Source organism: Amblyomma maculatum, chromosome 1 (assembly GCF_055883805.1).
Source record: "Amblyomma maculatum isolate TAMU_Amacu chromosome 1, ASM5588380v1, whole genome shotgun sequence".
In the NCBI taxonomy this organism is placed as follows: Eukaryota; Metazoa; Arthropoda; class Arachnida; order Ixodida; family Ixodidae; genus Amblyomma; species Amblyomma maculatum.
In genome coordinates, this window is record NC_139344.1 from 81,182,295 (window position 1) to 81,195,732 (window position 13,438).

General features: G+C 47.6%; 1 protein-coding gene across 6 annotated transcripts in view; it reads right to left on the reverse strand.

The window, feature by feature from the left end:
- Positions 1 to 921: 921 nt before the first annotated feature.
- Tet (Ten-Eleven Translocation (TET) family protein) overlaps positions 922 to 13,438 on the reverse strand; it is a 213,772-nt gene continuing 201,255 nt past the window's right edge. For all 6 annotated transcript variants that reach the window (XM_084588460.1, XM_084588461.1, XM_084588457.1 and 3 more), the window contains one exon: positions 922 to 7,376. In XM_084588460.1, coding sequence (XP_084444586.1) covers positions 5,229 to 7,376 — 2,148 coding nt within the window. In that variant the 3' untranslated portion in view covers positions 922 to 5,228. The remainder of the gene's footprint in view (positions 7,377 to 13,438) is intronic.

Genomic DNA, 13,438 nt, shown 5'->3' on the forward strand with positions numbered 1-13,438 from the left:
CGGCGCTCTTTTTTTTTTTTTTCTAACCCTCGCGCTGGCGTTTAGCTCTCGTCCCGCACCTCTTCTTTTTCTGGCGCAGCGCTCCTCGGAGCCCGCCGTAACAATACGTGGCTAAAAGCTTTCTTAATGCAGTCATAAAACTACACTGCCCGTTTCAAGGAAACTTCACCATTGTCCCTAATGAGCAGATCGCATGCAGCACACGACGATCATGCTTGCAGCAATTGATGCAACCAACAATCACAAGACTGTACACCTGCCTCCACCTGGTTCGCAGGCGCCAGTACCCAAGTGGTCATGGTCCAAGCTGCGTGAATCTGCCTGTCACGATAGCTATGCCCCGACTTCTTCGCAGCAACATGGGCCCGCAGTTTAGGTTAGCCATAGCAAACTTTCGTTTTGCTCTCTGTGCTGTAGCCGTCACTTCTGCATTTCTGGCTGACAGGTGTCACCGCACAGCTGTGATTTGGCCTCATCTCATTGTGTTGTCAAGTTACCAGTGTTGTCATGGATCGCATACATGATCTGGTGTTTCCCATGTGACACTACTCCACAGCATGCCTAGCATAGGGGTAAGGCTTCAGCCGATCACTATCCAGTAGCAACAATGCTGTGAAGGGCATTTCACACCATTTTTGTAGTGGGAAGGAGCTGTGGACACTGCAACCTTTTGCAAGAGTCACAGATAGTGCAGTTGAGACTTCCTCTGCATGATCTGGCTGATAGTGGCACATTGAAAGCTAACGATGGCCTGGGCCCTACCATTGAAGAAACTGCATGGCCGCTAGATGTCCTTCATCTGTTCTCCGAAATATGGGGGCTAATATGTAATATGTATATTTAAAGGTCTCCACAAATGTGGATATGGTAGCGATACGAATCTGTTGTGGTACTGTGCCATAAGCAGAAAACATCAGCTCGGACAATGATAAAGTACTGTTTATTGGAAAACTTCATGTATAACGACCACACATGTATCTGAATTTCATGGAGTTTTCAATACTCTTGGTGAATATGTTATGCAATTGCATGATTCTAATCTGATAATGTGGTGTACCTCCTATTTACAGGTCTGTACAAAAGTATGCACTTCATTTTGAACATTCACAACAACATAAAAATTATGAGGATGACAAGAAATACAAAGGGGAAGAAAAAAAAATCTAACAGTGGTAAACTAAAATGGCAGTGGTTTACTCTGTGTAAAATTAAAACTTTGGCAATTTTGAATTTCGACGGTTTGCTCTGAATACCCTTCAGCAATATACGTCGTTACAAAATGAAAGCAATTTGGGTTCAAAAAAAGAGGAACCATGTGTACATATAATTTAAACATTCTTGTAGGTGTAAACATTGTGTAATTTAAGCAAATACTCAGGCGTTAAATAAAAACAAGACAAACTTCATAACAAGAGAATCAACCCACCAGGGAAGCAACACTTAATGCAATGAGAACTAAATGACTGCATAGCAATCCCACATGCTACACTGCCCACTCCAGGTTAGCTGCGCCTGGTCGATGCGACACCCATTGCTAAAGAGACAGAAATCATTTCCAGAATGTCATTCACATTGCAAAGGCGGCTCTTTAACCAAGATAACCGCGGCCACCGTTGCAGCATGGTGTTCACACGTTAATAGCCTGTATAACTTATGCTGAAGATGTTCTCTGTACAAGATGAACAATGTTGAAGGACTGCCACTGTTTTGTAGGAAGTGACAGAAGGTTCATAAAACATCTCATCATGAAAAGGATAGAGTTATGCCAATATATTTACACCCTGGAGACATTGTTTCTGGGAAGCCTAGCAAGAAGCAGTATAAACTGCTCTGCAAGTGCCACTCACTGAGTTCATCGGAAGAGCATATCAAGTACTGTTTTGCACTACGGTGTTCCAAATCATGGAGGGCCCATACTTTGAATTAAAGGGAACTGCATAATCTGCTCAGATGTAGTGCATGCTGATAAAATTGTGCAGCTTTTCACATTGCAAGCCTTGCATTCTTCTGTCAATGTGCGTCAACGTAGTGGTAGAGATCACCCCCGCCTTGAAAGCTTTTCATGACCAGTGTTTCATATTTGTGCAGTCTGGCAGATAAATGCATGCATACACACTAACACACTACTAGGCAAGACAACAGCACAAATAACAAAACTGAGCCACTCAAGTCACTTCTCAACAGTAGTACTGAAAGCAATACCAATGACCTGCATAAGTTTCAGAAGAAAATAGAAATGAGCATGAAAGTATGCACAGCTTAAGAATGCTCTGTGACAATCCTTTTTTATGTGACTGACACACTACTTAAGGATGACTGTGTACACGAAACAGCCAAACAATATAGCTATGACTGGCTAGTGGCATTTTAGGCAGCAACCAGCCTCCTGACATATGGCAACATCTAAGGACATGGCATTTAAGATATTATAACTAAGCTGCAGTGGGCCACTGTGCCCATTTAATTACTTGAAATGTGTTCATTAAATCACTATAATTTTACGATAAATTAAAACATGTGGGTCCACTGCACACATATTTAGGCTAGTTAATGATGTCCGGTTTCGCACTTCAAAAGCTTAAATGCCAGATTCTTGTCAGGGGTGAGAATAGGCCATTACTTGCACTCTTGCCAATGACTTGTCAGCATGGCTGCTGCTCATGAAATCATGGGATGCTGCAATCAACAAGTAGACAGATGCTGGTGACATGAGTAAAATGAAAATGCAGTGCCCTTCCCTCAACATCTGTGAGTCTAAGTGCCAGCACAGATGGCCCTGAAAGACTTCTCATGTGCCAACCAGGTGCCTCAGCAAAATAAAAACATCCAACGTTATGTGCTTCATGCAAGTCATGAGAACTACATGACTACCAAAAGTTGCTCTTATTTTCACTACCCATTGCACTGCAGATAGTGGGCACGTCAATAAGGAAGTTCATTAACTCTTACGGAACAGTGGGACATATCCGAACAGCAGGCCTCCCCCCCCCCCAGCTATATTTATCAAAATAACAGCAGCACAGGTGTATCCTGCCAATGCTTGCCTGTGCCGAATTGCCTGCCACATTGCCTGCAAATCGCCTGTGCCAAAAAAAAAACTATCGCGCATGAATGAAAGATGGTAATGATTTCCAAAGAAGAGTGCAAGAGGAGTTTGGACTTAACTCACATGTTTAAAAGTGGAAGAGGACAATTTTTAAAGCACAACACAAGAGGCTGGCAATTGAACGCATAAGGAGAAAAGCTGAGGCCATAGCTGCATTGTCTAAAGCAGCAGCAAACAAAGCTGATCTGTTTGTTCCATCGCAGTTTCAAATCCCACTCGAGGCCATAAGTGTGGAAGGTACTTTTTTCTGCTGTGCAAGACATACTTCAGATGCTGCTGGGTTTTCATTCACACAGCCATTCCAATGTTAATGCAGTAAGAAAATGTAGACAGGGTTGGCAAAGAGTAAAGTTGGGAGGCGAGTGAGAATAGGAAATTAGCAGGGCCAGGATGTCCATGCCTGGCACGAAACAGACCTTGCTGGAAATCAATGTGAGTGGCCTTTGGCCTCTAGTGGATATAAACTTGCTGGTGTTTAAACGGGGCACGTGCTGTGCAATGTATATGTCCCACTATTCTGTAGAAAGTTAAGAACATACTGAACTGCTTGTTTTGATGACTGCTAGTAAGGTAAAGTAAAAAATAACCAAACCTGCCACTTCGGGCTTACTATAGGCACTACATGGCCGCTACTACAATTAGCCACACACAATGCTGCACATTTGCACATTCTTGCTCTTCAGACAATTTATAATGTAAAACAATCAAACTTATTAATTCCATATTACAGTGGCCGCAATAACAATGAGCAGTGTATGAATAATCTCTCCAAAATTATAGAACAGAGATAACCTTACAGAATCTCAAACCTGAGAGCAATTACTTCAGTCTACTGAATTATAACTATTCTCCTGCATACGTTTTCGTACCATGGCACCAGTAAAGGCTTCTTTTTAAAACTTTTGTAGTCTTTGAGAAAGTGATTGCATCCTTGAAAAGACTTTCCTTTTGTCAGAACTATCACATCATCCTTCTTCAGAACTAATTCCACACAGTAAAATGATCGCTGTGGTTTCCCAATCCCAATGCTTGCTATGTGCAAATGGCTAACATATGCATTTGTATTGTGGCTGCATGCAGAGTAAGCTGTACGATACCACATGAAATTACGGTTGCAAAATACCCTGAGCCCTTCTTAAGATATCACAAAATTATGTGGAAGATTAGACATAAAGAATTGACTTGTTACTTGTGCAATCTTGCCACTCAAAACATTGCAAAAACTTGCTTGAAGGTAAACATGTAGGCCTGATTCTCTCATTTAATGAATGAAGAACATCATCAAACTTCAATGAAAAGGAAAACAAAATGTCCGAGTCTCCTCAAGCACATCTCAAAGCATTGTACAGAGCTGGAGCTATGCCTCAGTCTCCGATATTAAAAAAGTTTCCTCATGAGGCATAAGAGCAAACAGCATGAAATTGTGTAAAAATTTCTCACTTCATAATGGCGTGAAAAAAAAAAAAAAAGCAGGGATATAAGTAAAGACTACTGCAAGTATGCAGCACAAAAATAAACTCTGGTACTATTTATTATGGGCTACATTTCATCTGAACCTGCATACCTGTACACCTTTAAAAGATAAACTTGACTCTCGCCAATGTTCTGCTTATGATTACAAAGCCATCAACAGTGCAGCACACAAAGCTGATTTCATTTTTTCCCATAAATGCGAAAAACTAAGCCTACCTTTGGACATCAGAAATCCAGCGGTACTGAGAATAATTATGCATGCTTACTATCCACTTATGCAAGAACTGCTAATATCAGATCAACGCTAGCATAAATACATGCTAACACTGGATGGCAGTGAGCATAACAGTGTACCTTCTAAAAAATTCACAGTACAGCAGCGATGAAAGCAACTACTATGTCCCCTTTTGGTTAACGCCCCCTTGTCTGACATCATTTTACACCAAACATGATGCTGTTGCAATAAAGATCGACAAGGCCAAAACTGCATCTCAGCAGCACGTGCATATTTAAGTCATCATCCTAAACGAACAACCAGTTTTGAAGCTGGCCTGGGCACCAAGCAGTGCAAACACCATGTATTCAGCAGGTACAGGCATTCCTGGCTGGCACACTAGAAGCCCCCTAGTGCACTCCTGTCTGGGCCAAGCTAGAAACACTTCTGGTATGGGTTGATGGCAAAGAATGAGGGCAAGGGCACATGGGGTCCCTCCCAAGACGGGACCTGGTCAGCCACTCGCAGTGCCGACGCAGGGAAGCCATCCTCATCCAACCTTTCCGCGGAGAGCTTGGCCTTCTTCTTGGATGGCCGCTCACCATTAGCCTTCTCCAGCTTGCGAACCTCCATCTTTTTCTCCCATTCTTCCTCGCCATGGTTCCTGAAATTAAGGTTCTTGTGCTGGTAAAAGACAAGGCTGATGCGGGTGGGGTTCTTGCGGTCGGGCCGTCGGAGAGCAGTGGTGGCATGAAGCTCATGCTTGGCACACTCAAACAGTACCGAGCCATGTGTGAGGGCAATGGCTACACCACCAACTTCTGGGTCCTGGAACGCTGCTTCGTTGTCTGAGTCGACTTCGTAGATGCCTTCCTCCTCAGCCTTGGTTATCTCGGCCCTAGGGAGGCCCTCGTGACTAGCTGGCCGTGGCATGAGCCGTGTAGGGCCTGCCACTTGGCTCCTTTGTGCATCCTCCATAACCGAGCGAAATGTCTGTAGGTGCCGCTCAAAGCCATTTGGTGCAGTCTGCGCTGGCAGGAAAGTGTTTTTGAAAGGAGGAAGCACACTGGCACGCGTCTGTGGAGGTGGTGTAGCAAGGCCTGCAGGCAGGCGTGTAGGAACAGGCGGTGTATGCATGCCATAGTCCTTGGGAGGTGTCACAGCTGCTGGGAAGCACTGACCACGAGGCGCGTAGTAAGGGCCTTGGAAGCCTGCACTGTAGTCACGGTCGGAGGCCCACGCTGCCGCGTCCACATAGGGCGCTTGCGGGAAGGGGGCACCCTGACTGTGGCTCCTTGATGTTCCACAGGATGGGTCCATGGGCATGCCAAAGCTGCCAGCCACATAGTATGGGGATCGCATGTGCAGTGGAGAATCCATTCGCACAGGGTTCAGTTCTGTCAGTCTCGGTGTGCTCGGCGGTGTCATAGGAGTGACAGGGGGACTGGGATGCGGTGGAAATGCTTCATGAGGTGGGGACAGGAAGCTGCCACTTCTGGAAAAGCCAGGTGCGCTATAGCCGGCATTCCGCGACATGTGTGGAGACACTGCTTGTGGGACATATGACGGTGGAAGCATGACGCCTTGGGACGGTGTCTGGGAGATGGGGTTGAATGCGGCGCTTAGAGACTGATGATGGTAAGATTGCATGGAAGCACTTCTATCCACAAATGGCGAGTAGACAGTGTGGCCCCCACTGGGACGACCTAATTCGAGGTTCTGCAGGTGGTGGTTGGAAACTGAGGCCAAATTCTGCAAGTGATCAATGCTATGGCCTTCCACAGGGGGGCCATCCTGCCCACTGTGTGGCAAGTAGCTAGGATAGTGGTACCGGTCAACCATCCTGTACTTGTAGTAGTTCATAGCCAAGTGGTGATCCTCGGGAGGAGTGTCCGGAATGGTAGTCATCATGGGGCTCTGAGGAAGGGAACAAATATTTCCCATCTTCTGCGCTCCTTGCTGTGTGTAGTTGCCTACAAAGTAGGGGTTCCCATAGGCAAGATCTTGCTGAGGCTGAAGATATGGCTGATTGAATGGGTTGGAATCCTTGGTGTGATGTGTTCTTTCTAAAGTATGAGGTGACAAGCTTTGAGGCATACCTGAGGATTTGTTTAATACTTGGGCACCTTTGTCCAGGATACTTTGAATGCATGCTTCATTGGAGTTTTCTTTCTTGATCACCACTTTCATGTCATCTTTGCCTGGACAAGGAACTTGAGATTCAGCGCAAGGAGAATTGGGTCTCTGTAAAGAGAAACTACTCTCTGAAGCTGATGTATCATACTGGCAAGAAAAAGGTGGCACACATTCATTTTTAACTTTGTATCCTGGTGCACATGCGCCATACGACTTGGCTGCTGAAGGCTCACTTGTTGGATAAAAACTAGGCTGAGATCGAAAGGAACTTGCAGGAATCTCAAGCCTGGAATTCCCAAGCTCCGATTCATGCTTCACGTGAGGCACACCTGATTTGTACTTCTCTTCAAATGGAGATCTGTGGTACGATGGTGGTGGTGCTTCAAAACTGGGACTGAAGACTGGTGATGGCATTGTTTGTGATGCATACCCTTCATCTGTCTGTGCCTGCAAAATACATGGCATAAATTTTTCTTTTTGCATAAGGATGACCGAAATGCACTAACCATCAATAACAATCAAAGACCTCGCATAAATTAACAGGCCATACAGTTAGACTTAATTATGGAAAACTTGAAATGGCACTGAAGCCTTATTATAACCACTGCTTCCTTGCAATTATAAACGGCTTTGACTGCAAATATGGTACTTATTGAGAAGTAAACTGAGTTTCCACGCTACTGGAGTGGGGAACGGCTGCGTGCATGATAAAATTTTAATAGCCCTAGCTTTTACACTGCAGCCACAAAAAAAAGATTTATGTTAACAGAGGAAAGTAGTGACACACACAATCCACTAAAAGTAAAACCTAACTCTGAAAAAGTCTGCCATGCTTCGCAAACTCATCCTCGAATGAAAAACAAATAAGAAGAAAGCTCTCAGCAACAGCAACCACCTCTGTCACGATCACCTCATTCATTTCACATTCGAAGAGGTAAACTCAGGATTGGTACTCAACGTCAGGTGCCTAAGACAACGATGAATTCTAGCACTTTGTCAGACAGCGAATGAGTAGTGATGAGGGTTTAAAATGTAGATTAAGTTACAACACAGAATGAGTGCAAAATAATGTTTTCATGAGAATGAATAGCCTAATACAAGCAGTTATTTTCATAGCATTAGATCCTAAAAGATAAATGAAACCCTTCCCTTACTCCCTCACAAAAACTACCACCACGTCAGGGGTAGGAAACTTCCTATATACACCACTGTCCAACAAATCCAGATGTCAGTGCCAAATTCAATCCCAATGCAGTCAGAAGAAAGTCAACTGAAGCACCGTGTTGTTGTCATGACAATTGGATTCAGTTGAGAAAGCTACATCCCTGAAGTGAGATTTAAAATGCCAGCAAAAACGGCACCTTTATTCCTCAGTGCCCCATACAAATAGTCACCACAGTAGCCGCTCATGTTGCGTGCACGTGCAGATAATATTGACCTTTAAACATCACTTCTTCTCCAACCGTCTGGTGCAGTGAAGTAGTGGAAACCAAAACTAACTACAGTTTCATACTCCTGACTGTGCCTCGCAGATTTCTCAGATTTTTGAGGATTCACAAGCCTGAGATCAAGAGTTCATCAAGGATGTCTAATACACTTACTCTCCAACCTCTCTCCGCCCTCCAACTTCCCCACCTACACACGAACCCACACCCGACATATTTGAAGAACGCCCACTTTCTCAAATTCCTCCCGTCATCTGTGCCAGCTAATGGTGAATATTCGTGTTAAGGATTTGTAACCCCATACTGAGGGGTTTTTTTTACCTTTATTTGGGAGGACTGTTATATCTATTAGCAGAGAACATATATACCTTTTAAATATGAGCTATTTAATCCTTAAACACCATTATAGGTGACATGTATGTAACACAATTGAAAATAAGAAGCGTTTTCCATAAACTTGGTTGGTTGTCCTATATGTTCCATTAAGTAGGCCTCTTCTGTAATAGCTAACTGGTGTAGAGTAAATTCAACAAAAAACAACCCTGCCTTGAATTTCGATCAAGACCTTATAATGAATATTGTAGCGTGTGCAACAGCAGCCGCTAGGTGGCAGCTCATCGAGAGTCTCGTGCGCGGACTGGAAGAAGTGGTCTCGTGGCGTTCGAGAAGAAGCTGAAGTCGGCTGCTGTCTCTCAGTGCTCTCTGGACCTACTCTTCTGTGCCTTCTAGGTCAACCCCCCCTATTAAAACCAACCTTCTGGTTACGGGCCTAAACGGCTACGTGACACTGGTGGAGGTGAGGCCTTGAATTACATGTCTCGGGCCTCTCGCAGCCGCTCATCGAGTCCCAACCGGCTTCCGCTCGTGTCGACACCCGTTCATCGCTGCAGCCGTCGCCTCCGAGGTCTGGCGCCGGAATTTGCCCCTCTACCTGAACCGACGCCAGCTGATCAGCAGTTCGAGACTTCTGTAATGGCACAGGCAAGTCAGCACCAGTTGCTGCTTCAGCAGCCTCGTACGCCCCCCCAGTTTCCATGGCGCTACTGGGGAAGATGTCGACGACTGGATCGACCAGTTCGAGCGAGTGGCGCAATTCAATCAGTGGAGCCCTGCTCAGAAGCTGCACAATGTGTACTTCGCCCTTGAGGACTGCGCAAAAACATGGTATGAGAATAGGGAAGCCAGTCTTCAAAGCTGGGATTCCTTTCGCCAGCAGCTGCGGGACACTTTTTCCAGCCATGACCGCCGTGATCGCGCACGCCGCCTCCTAGAAGCTCGTGTGCAACTACCAAACGAGAGCGTGGCCATGTTCGCTGAGGACGTGACGCGTCTTTGCCGACGGGCTGATCCCGACATGACGGAATCAGCGAAGTTGCGCCACCTGATGCAGGGCGTAAAAGAACCCCTCTTCGCTGGTCTGGTTCGGAGTCCACCTCAAACCGTCGCGGACTTCATCAATGAAGCTACCCTCATTGAGCGAGCCCTGCAGCAAAGATACCGGCGCACGGAGTCTGCCTGTGGTCAGCCCTTCAGCAGTGTGGCCACATTGAACGGATCCACTGACGATCACTCTCTGCGTGAGCTGATCCGCGAGGTAGTTCGCGAGGAGCTCCTCAAGTTCAACCTTGTATCGCCTAACCCGACTGCCGTGGCTGTCACCGAAGCCGTGCGGGAAGAAATACGTCAGACATTGTCCCCACCTGAGTCACCGTCGGAGCCACGTCCTATGAACTACGCAGCGGCTCTTCGTCGGCCTGCAGTGACTCCTGCGCAACAGCTTCGATTCGAAGCACAGCCGCCACCCACTTTGCAGCCACCGTTCTACCAACCGTCCTTCCAGCCGCCATACCAGCAGAGCCTCGTCATACAGCCGTCCGCTCCTCAGCCACTATACTACCAGCCTTCCTACCAGCCACCGCCCCAGCAGAACCCCGTCATGCAGCCACCGCTTCGGAAGGCAGACGTCTGGCGCACTCCTCGCCAACGGCCGCTGTGCTACCACTGTGGAGAACCCGGCCACTTGTACCGTCGTTGTCCATACCGTGAGCTCGGTCTTCGGGATTTTTCTCGGGATTCCCCGCGTCCCCGGGTCGGCGAACGCCCTCCAGAAATCGAGGAATACCTCGCAACTCGTGCAACCTCTTCAGGCAACCGTACACAGTCTTCTCCCGCGCGCTACTCGTCACCTAGCCGCCGTGATTTTAATGATGCGCCGAGGCGCCGGTCGCCAAGCCCACACCGGGGAAACTGAAGGCGGCGACCTCAGGGGGGCAGGTTGCTGACGAACGGAACCGATATCCCGAAGACCCCCCCGTGACGACTCAGTCCGATGCTGTGACTAGGATGCCGCCGCCGCCACATGAATCCGAAACTCCCAATCAACCTCAAGCCGATCAAGTTGTTAGCGCCGACCTTTCCGTTCTCGTCGACGGACACCCAGTAACAGCTTTGGTAGACACCGGAGCAGACTTCTCAATAATAAGCAAAAATTTCGCAGATCGGCTCTCTAAGGTGAAAACTGAATGGCTGGGGCCGCAAATTCGTACTGCTGGCGGTCACCTTATGACGCCGATCGGACGATGCACTGCCCGAGTAACCATCGCCGATTCAGCCTTTGTAGCCGTTTTTGTTATCCTGCCACACTGCTGCAAGGATCTCATACTCGGCATGGACTTTTTACGTGAGCATGGGGCGATTATTAATGTTCCTCGCTGTACTGTAACGTTTTCGACGCCTGAAACAATGACCGCTGACTCAGAAAGACGCCACGCACCTTTACGCATCGTTGACGCGGATGTATTCATGCCGCCGCGTTCGTCTGCTCTCGTCGCAGTCAGGTGCGACGATCAGTCCTGTGCTGCTGGTGTTGCCGAACAGAACATAGAGCTTCTGTTACATCATGGAGTCTGTGTTGCACGCGGTATAGTTCATCTGACTAATGGTCTAGCTCACGTAATGATTACGAACTTCGGGAACGAACGGCAACGCATCGCTAAAGGCACCACGGTAGCTTACTTTGAAGGTGTCGCAGAAGCAGCCCACGGCTGCTTTGTTCTTGAGACCAACACGTCTGCCAGCCAAACGCCCAACTTCGACCCTGATGTGAATCCCGCTCTATCACCGGCAGAGAAGGACAGACTCGTTGGGCTACTCTTTCAGTTTCAAGACTGCTTCTCATCCGCCTCCGCGGTTAAACAGACGCCCTTGACCAAGCACCGCATAATAACCGACGACCGCACCCGACCAGTCAGACAGAACCCCTACCGAGTGTCACCGCGGGAACGCGAAGTCATTGCTCAACAGGTCGACGAGATGTTAAATGACGGTGTCATCCAGCCATCGAGGAGTCCCTGGGCTTCGCCTGTTGTCCTCGTTAAGAAGAAAGACGGAAGTTTAAGGTTTTGTGTGGACTACCGTAAGCTCAATCAGGTCACAAAAAAAGACGTCTACCCGCTGCCACGTATTGATGACTCATTAGACCGGTTGCGCCACGCGCGCTACTTTTCATCGCTTGATCTCAAGAGCGGTTACTGGCAGATCGAAGTCGATGAACGTGATCGCGAGAAGACAGCGTTTGTCACGCCCGATGGACTTTATGAATTCAAAGTCCTACCTTTCGGATTGTGCTCCGCTCCAGCGACATTTCAGCGAATGATGGACGCAGTTCTATCTGGTCTTAAATGGCAGATGTGTCTAGTCTACCTGGACGACGTTGTTGTGTTTTCACCAACGTTCGAGGAACACCTCCAACGTCTCTCCGCTGTGCTACGGGCTATCAGATCTGCCGGCCTCACGTTAAAACCACAAAAGTGTCACTTTGGCTATGAAGAGCTCATGTTCTTGGGCCACGTCGTCAGCCATCGAGGAGTTCGTCCCGATCCCGCTAAAACAGCTGCCGTCACCAAATTCCCTACTCCATGTAACAAGAAGACAGTTCGCCGTTTCTTGGGCCTCTGCGCCTATTACCGCAGATTTATTGAAAACTTTTCACGCATTGCCGCTCCGTTGACACGTCTCACCCGGGATGATGTCACCTTCACCTGGACGGACGAACAGCAAAAGGCATTCGACGAGTTACGGCACCGCTTGCAGACAACACCTGTACTTGCCCATTTCGATGCGAATGCCGAGACTCTGGTCCACACAGATGCCAGCAACGTGGGTCTAGGCGCTGTACTCGTGCAGTGGCAAGATGGTGCCGAGCGAGTTATCGCATACGCAAGCCGGACTTTGTCCCGTGCCGAATCAAACTATTCAACCACCGAAAAAGAATGTCTGGCCGTTGTATGGGCGGTGATGAAATTTCGACCCTATCTTTATGGCCGGCACTTTCGGGTTGTGAGTGACCACCACTCTCTGTGCTGGTTAACAAACTTGCGAGACCCCTCCGGACGCCTTGCACGATGGAGCTTACGGCTACAGGAGTTCGACATGACCATCGTGTATAAGTCTGGACGTCAGCACAACGACGCTGACTGCTTGTCCCGTTCACCTGTCGAGGCTGCGCGGGAAGACGAAGAACCAGACTTTCCCCTTATCGCAGCCGTCGACGCGCTCACTGTTTCGCAGCAGCAACGTAATGATCCGGCTCTCGCACCACTTATTGATTTTCTAGAAGAGCGCACTACAGAAATTCCCCGTCTCTTCGCCAGAACGCATTCGTCGTTTTGCATGCAAAACAATGTTTTATAAAAGATCAACTTCGCTCCGACGGGAAGAGATTATCTCCTCGTCGTACCAGAGTCTCTTCGCGAAGAAATCTTACAGGCATGTCATGACGAGCCCACCGCGGGTCACCTGGGGTATGCTCGAACTCTGGCCCGAATTAAGAAGAGTTATTATTGGCCAAACTTTGCGGCCGCAGTACGCCATTACGTGAGAACATGCCATGATTGCCAGCGACGAAAAACACCACCTGTGAAACCGGCCGGTTTACTACATCCTGTTCAAGTGCCAAGATACCCATTCGAACAAGTTGGCATGGATTTGTTGGGTCCTTTTCCAATTTCTGATTCCGGCAACAGGTGGATAATTGTCGCTAGAGATTACCTTACGCGTTACGCT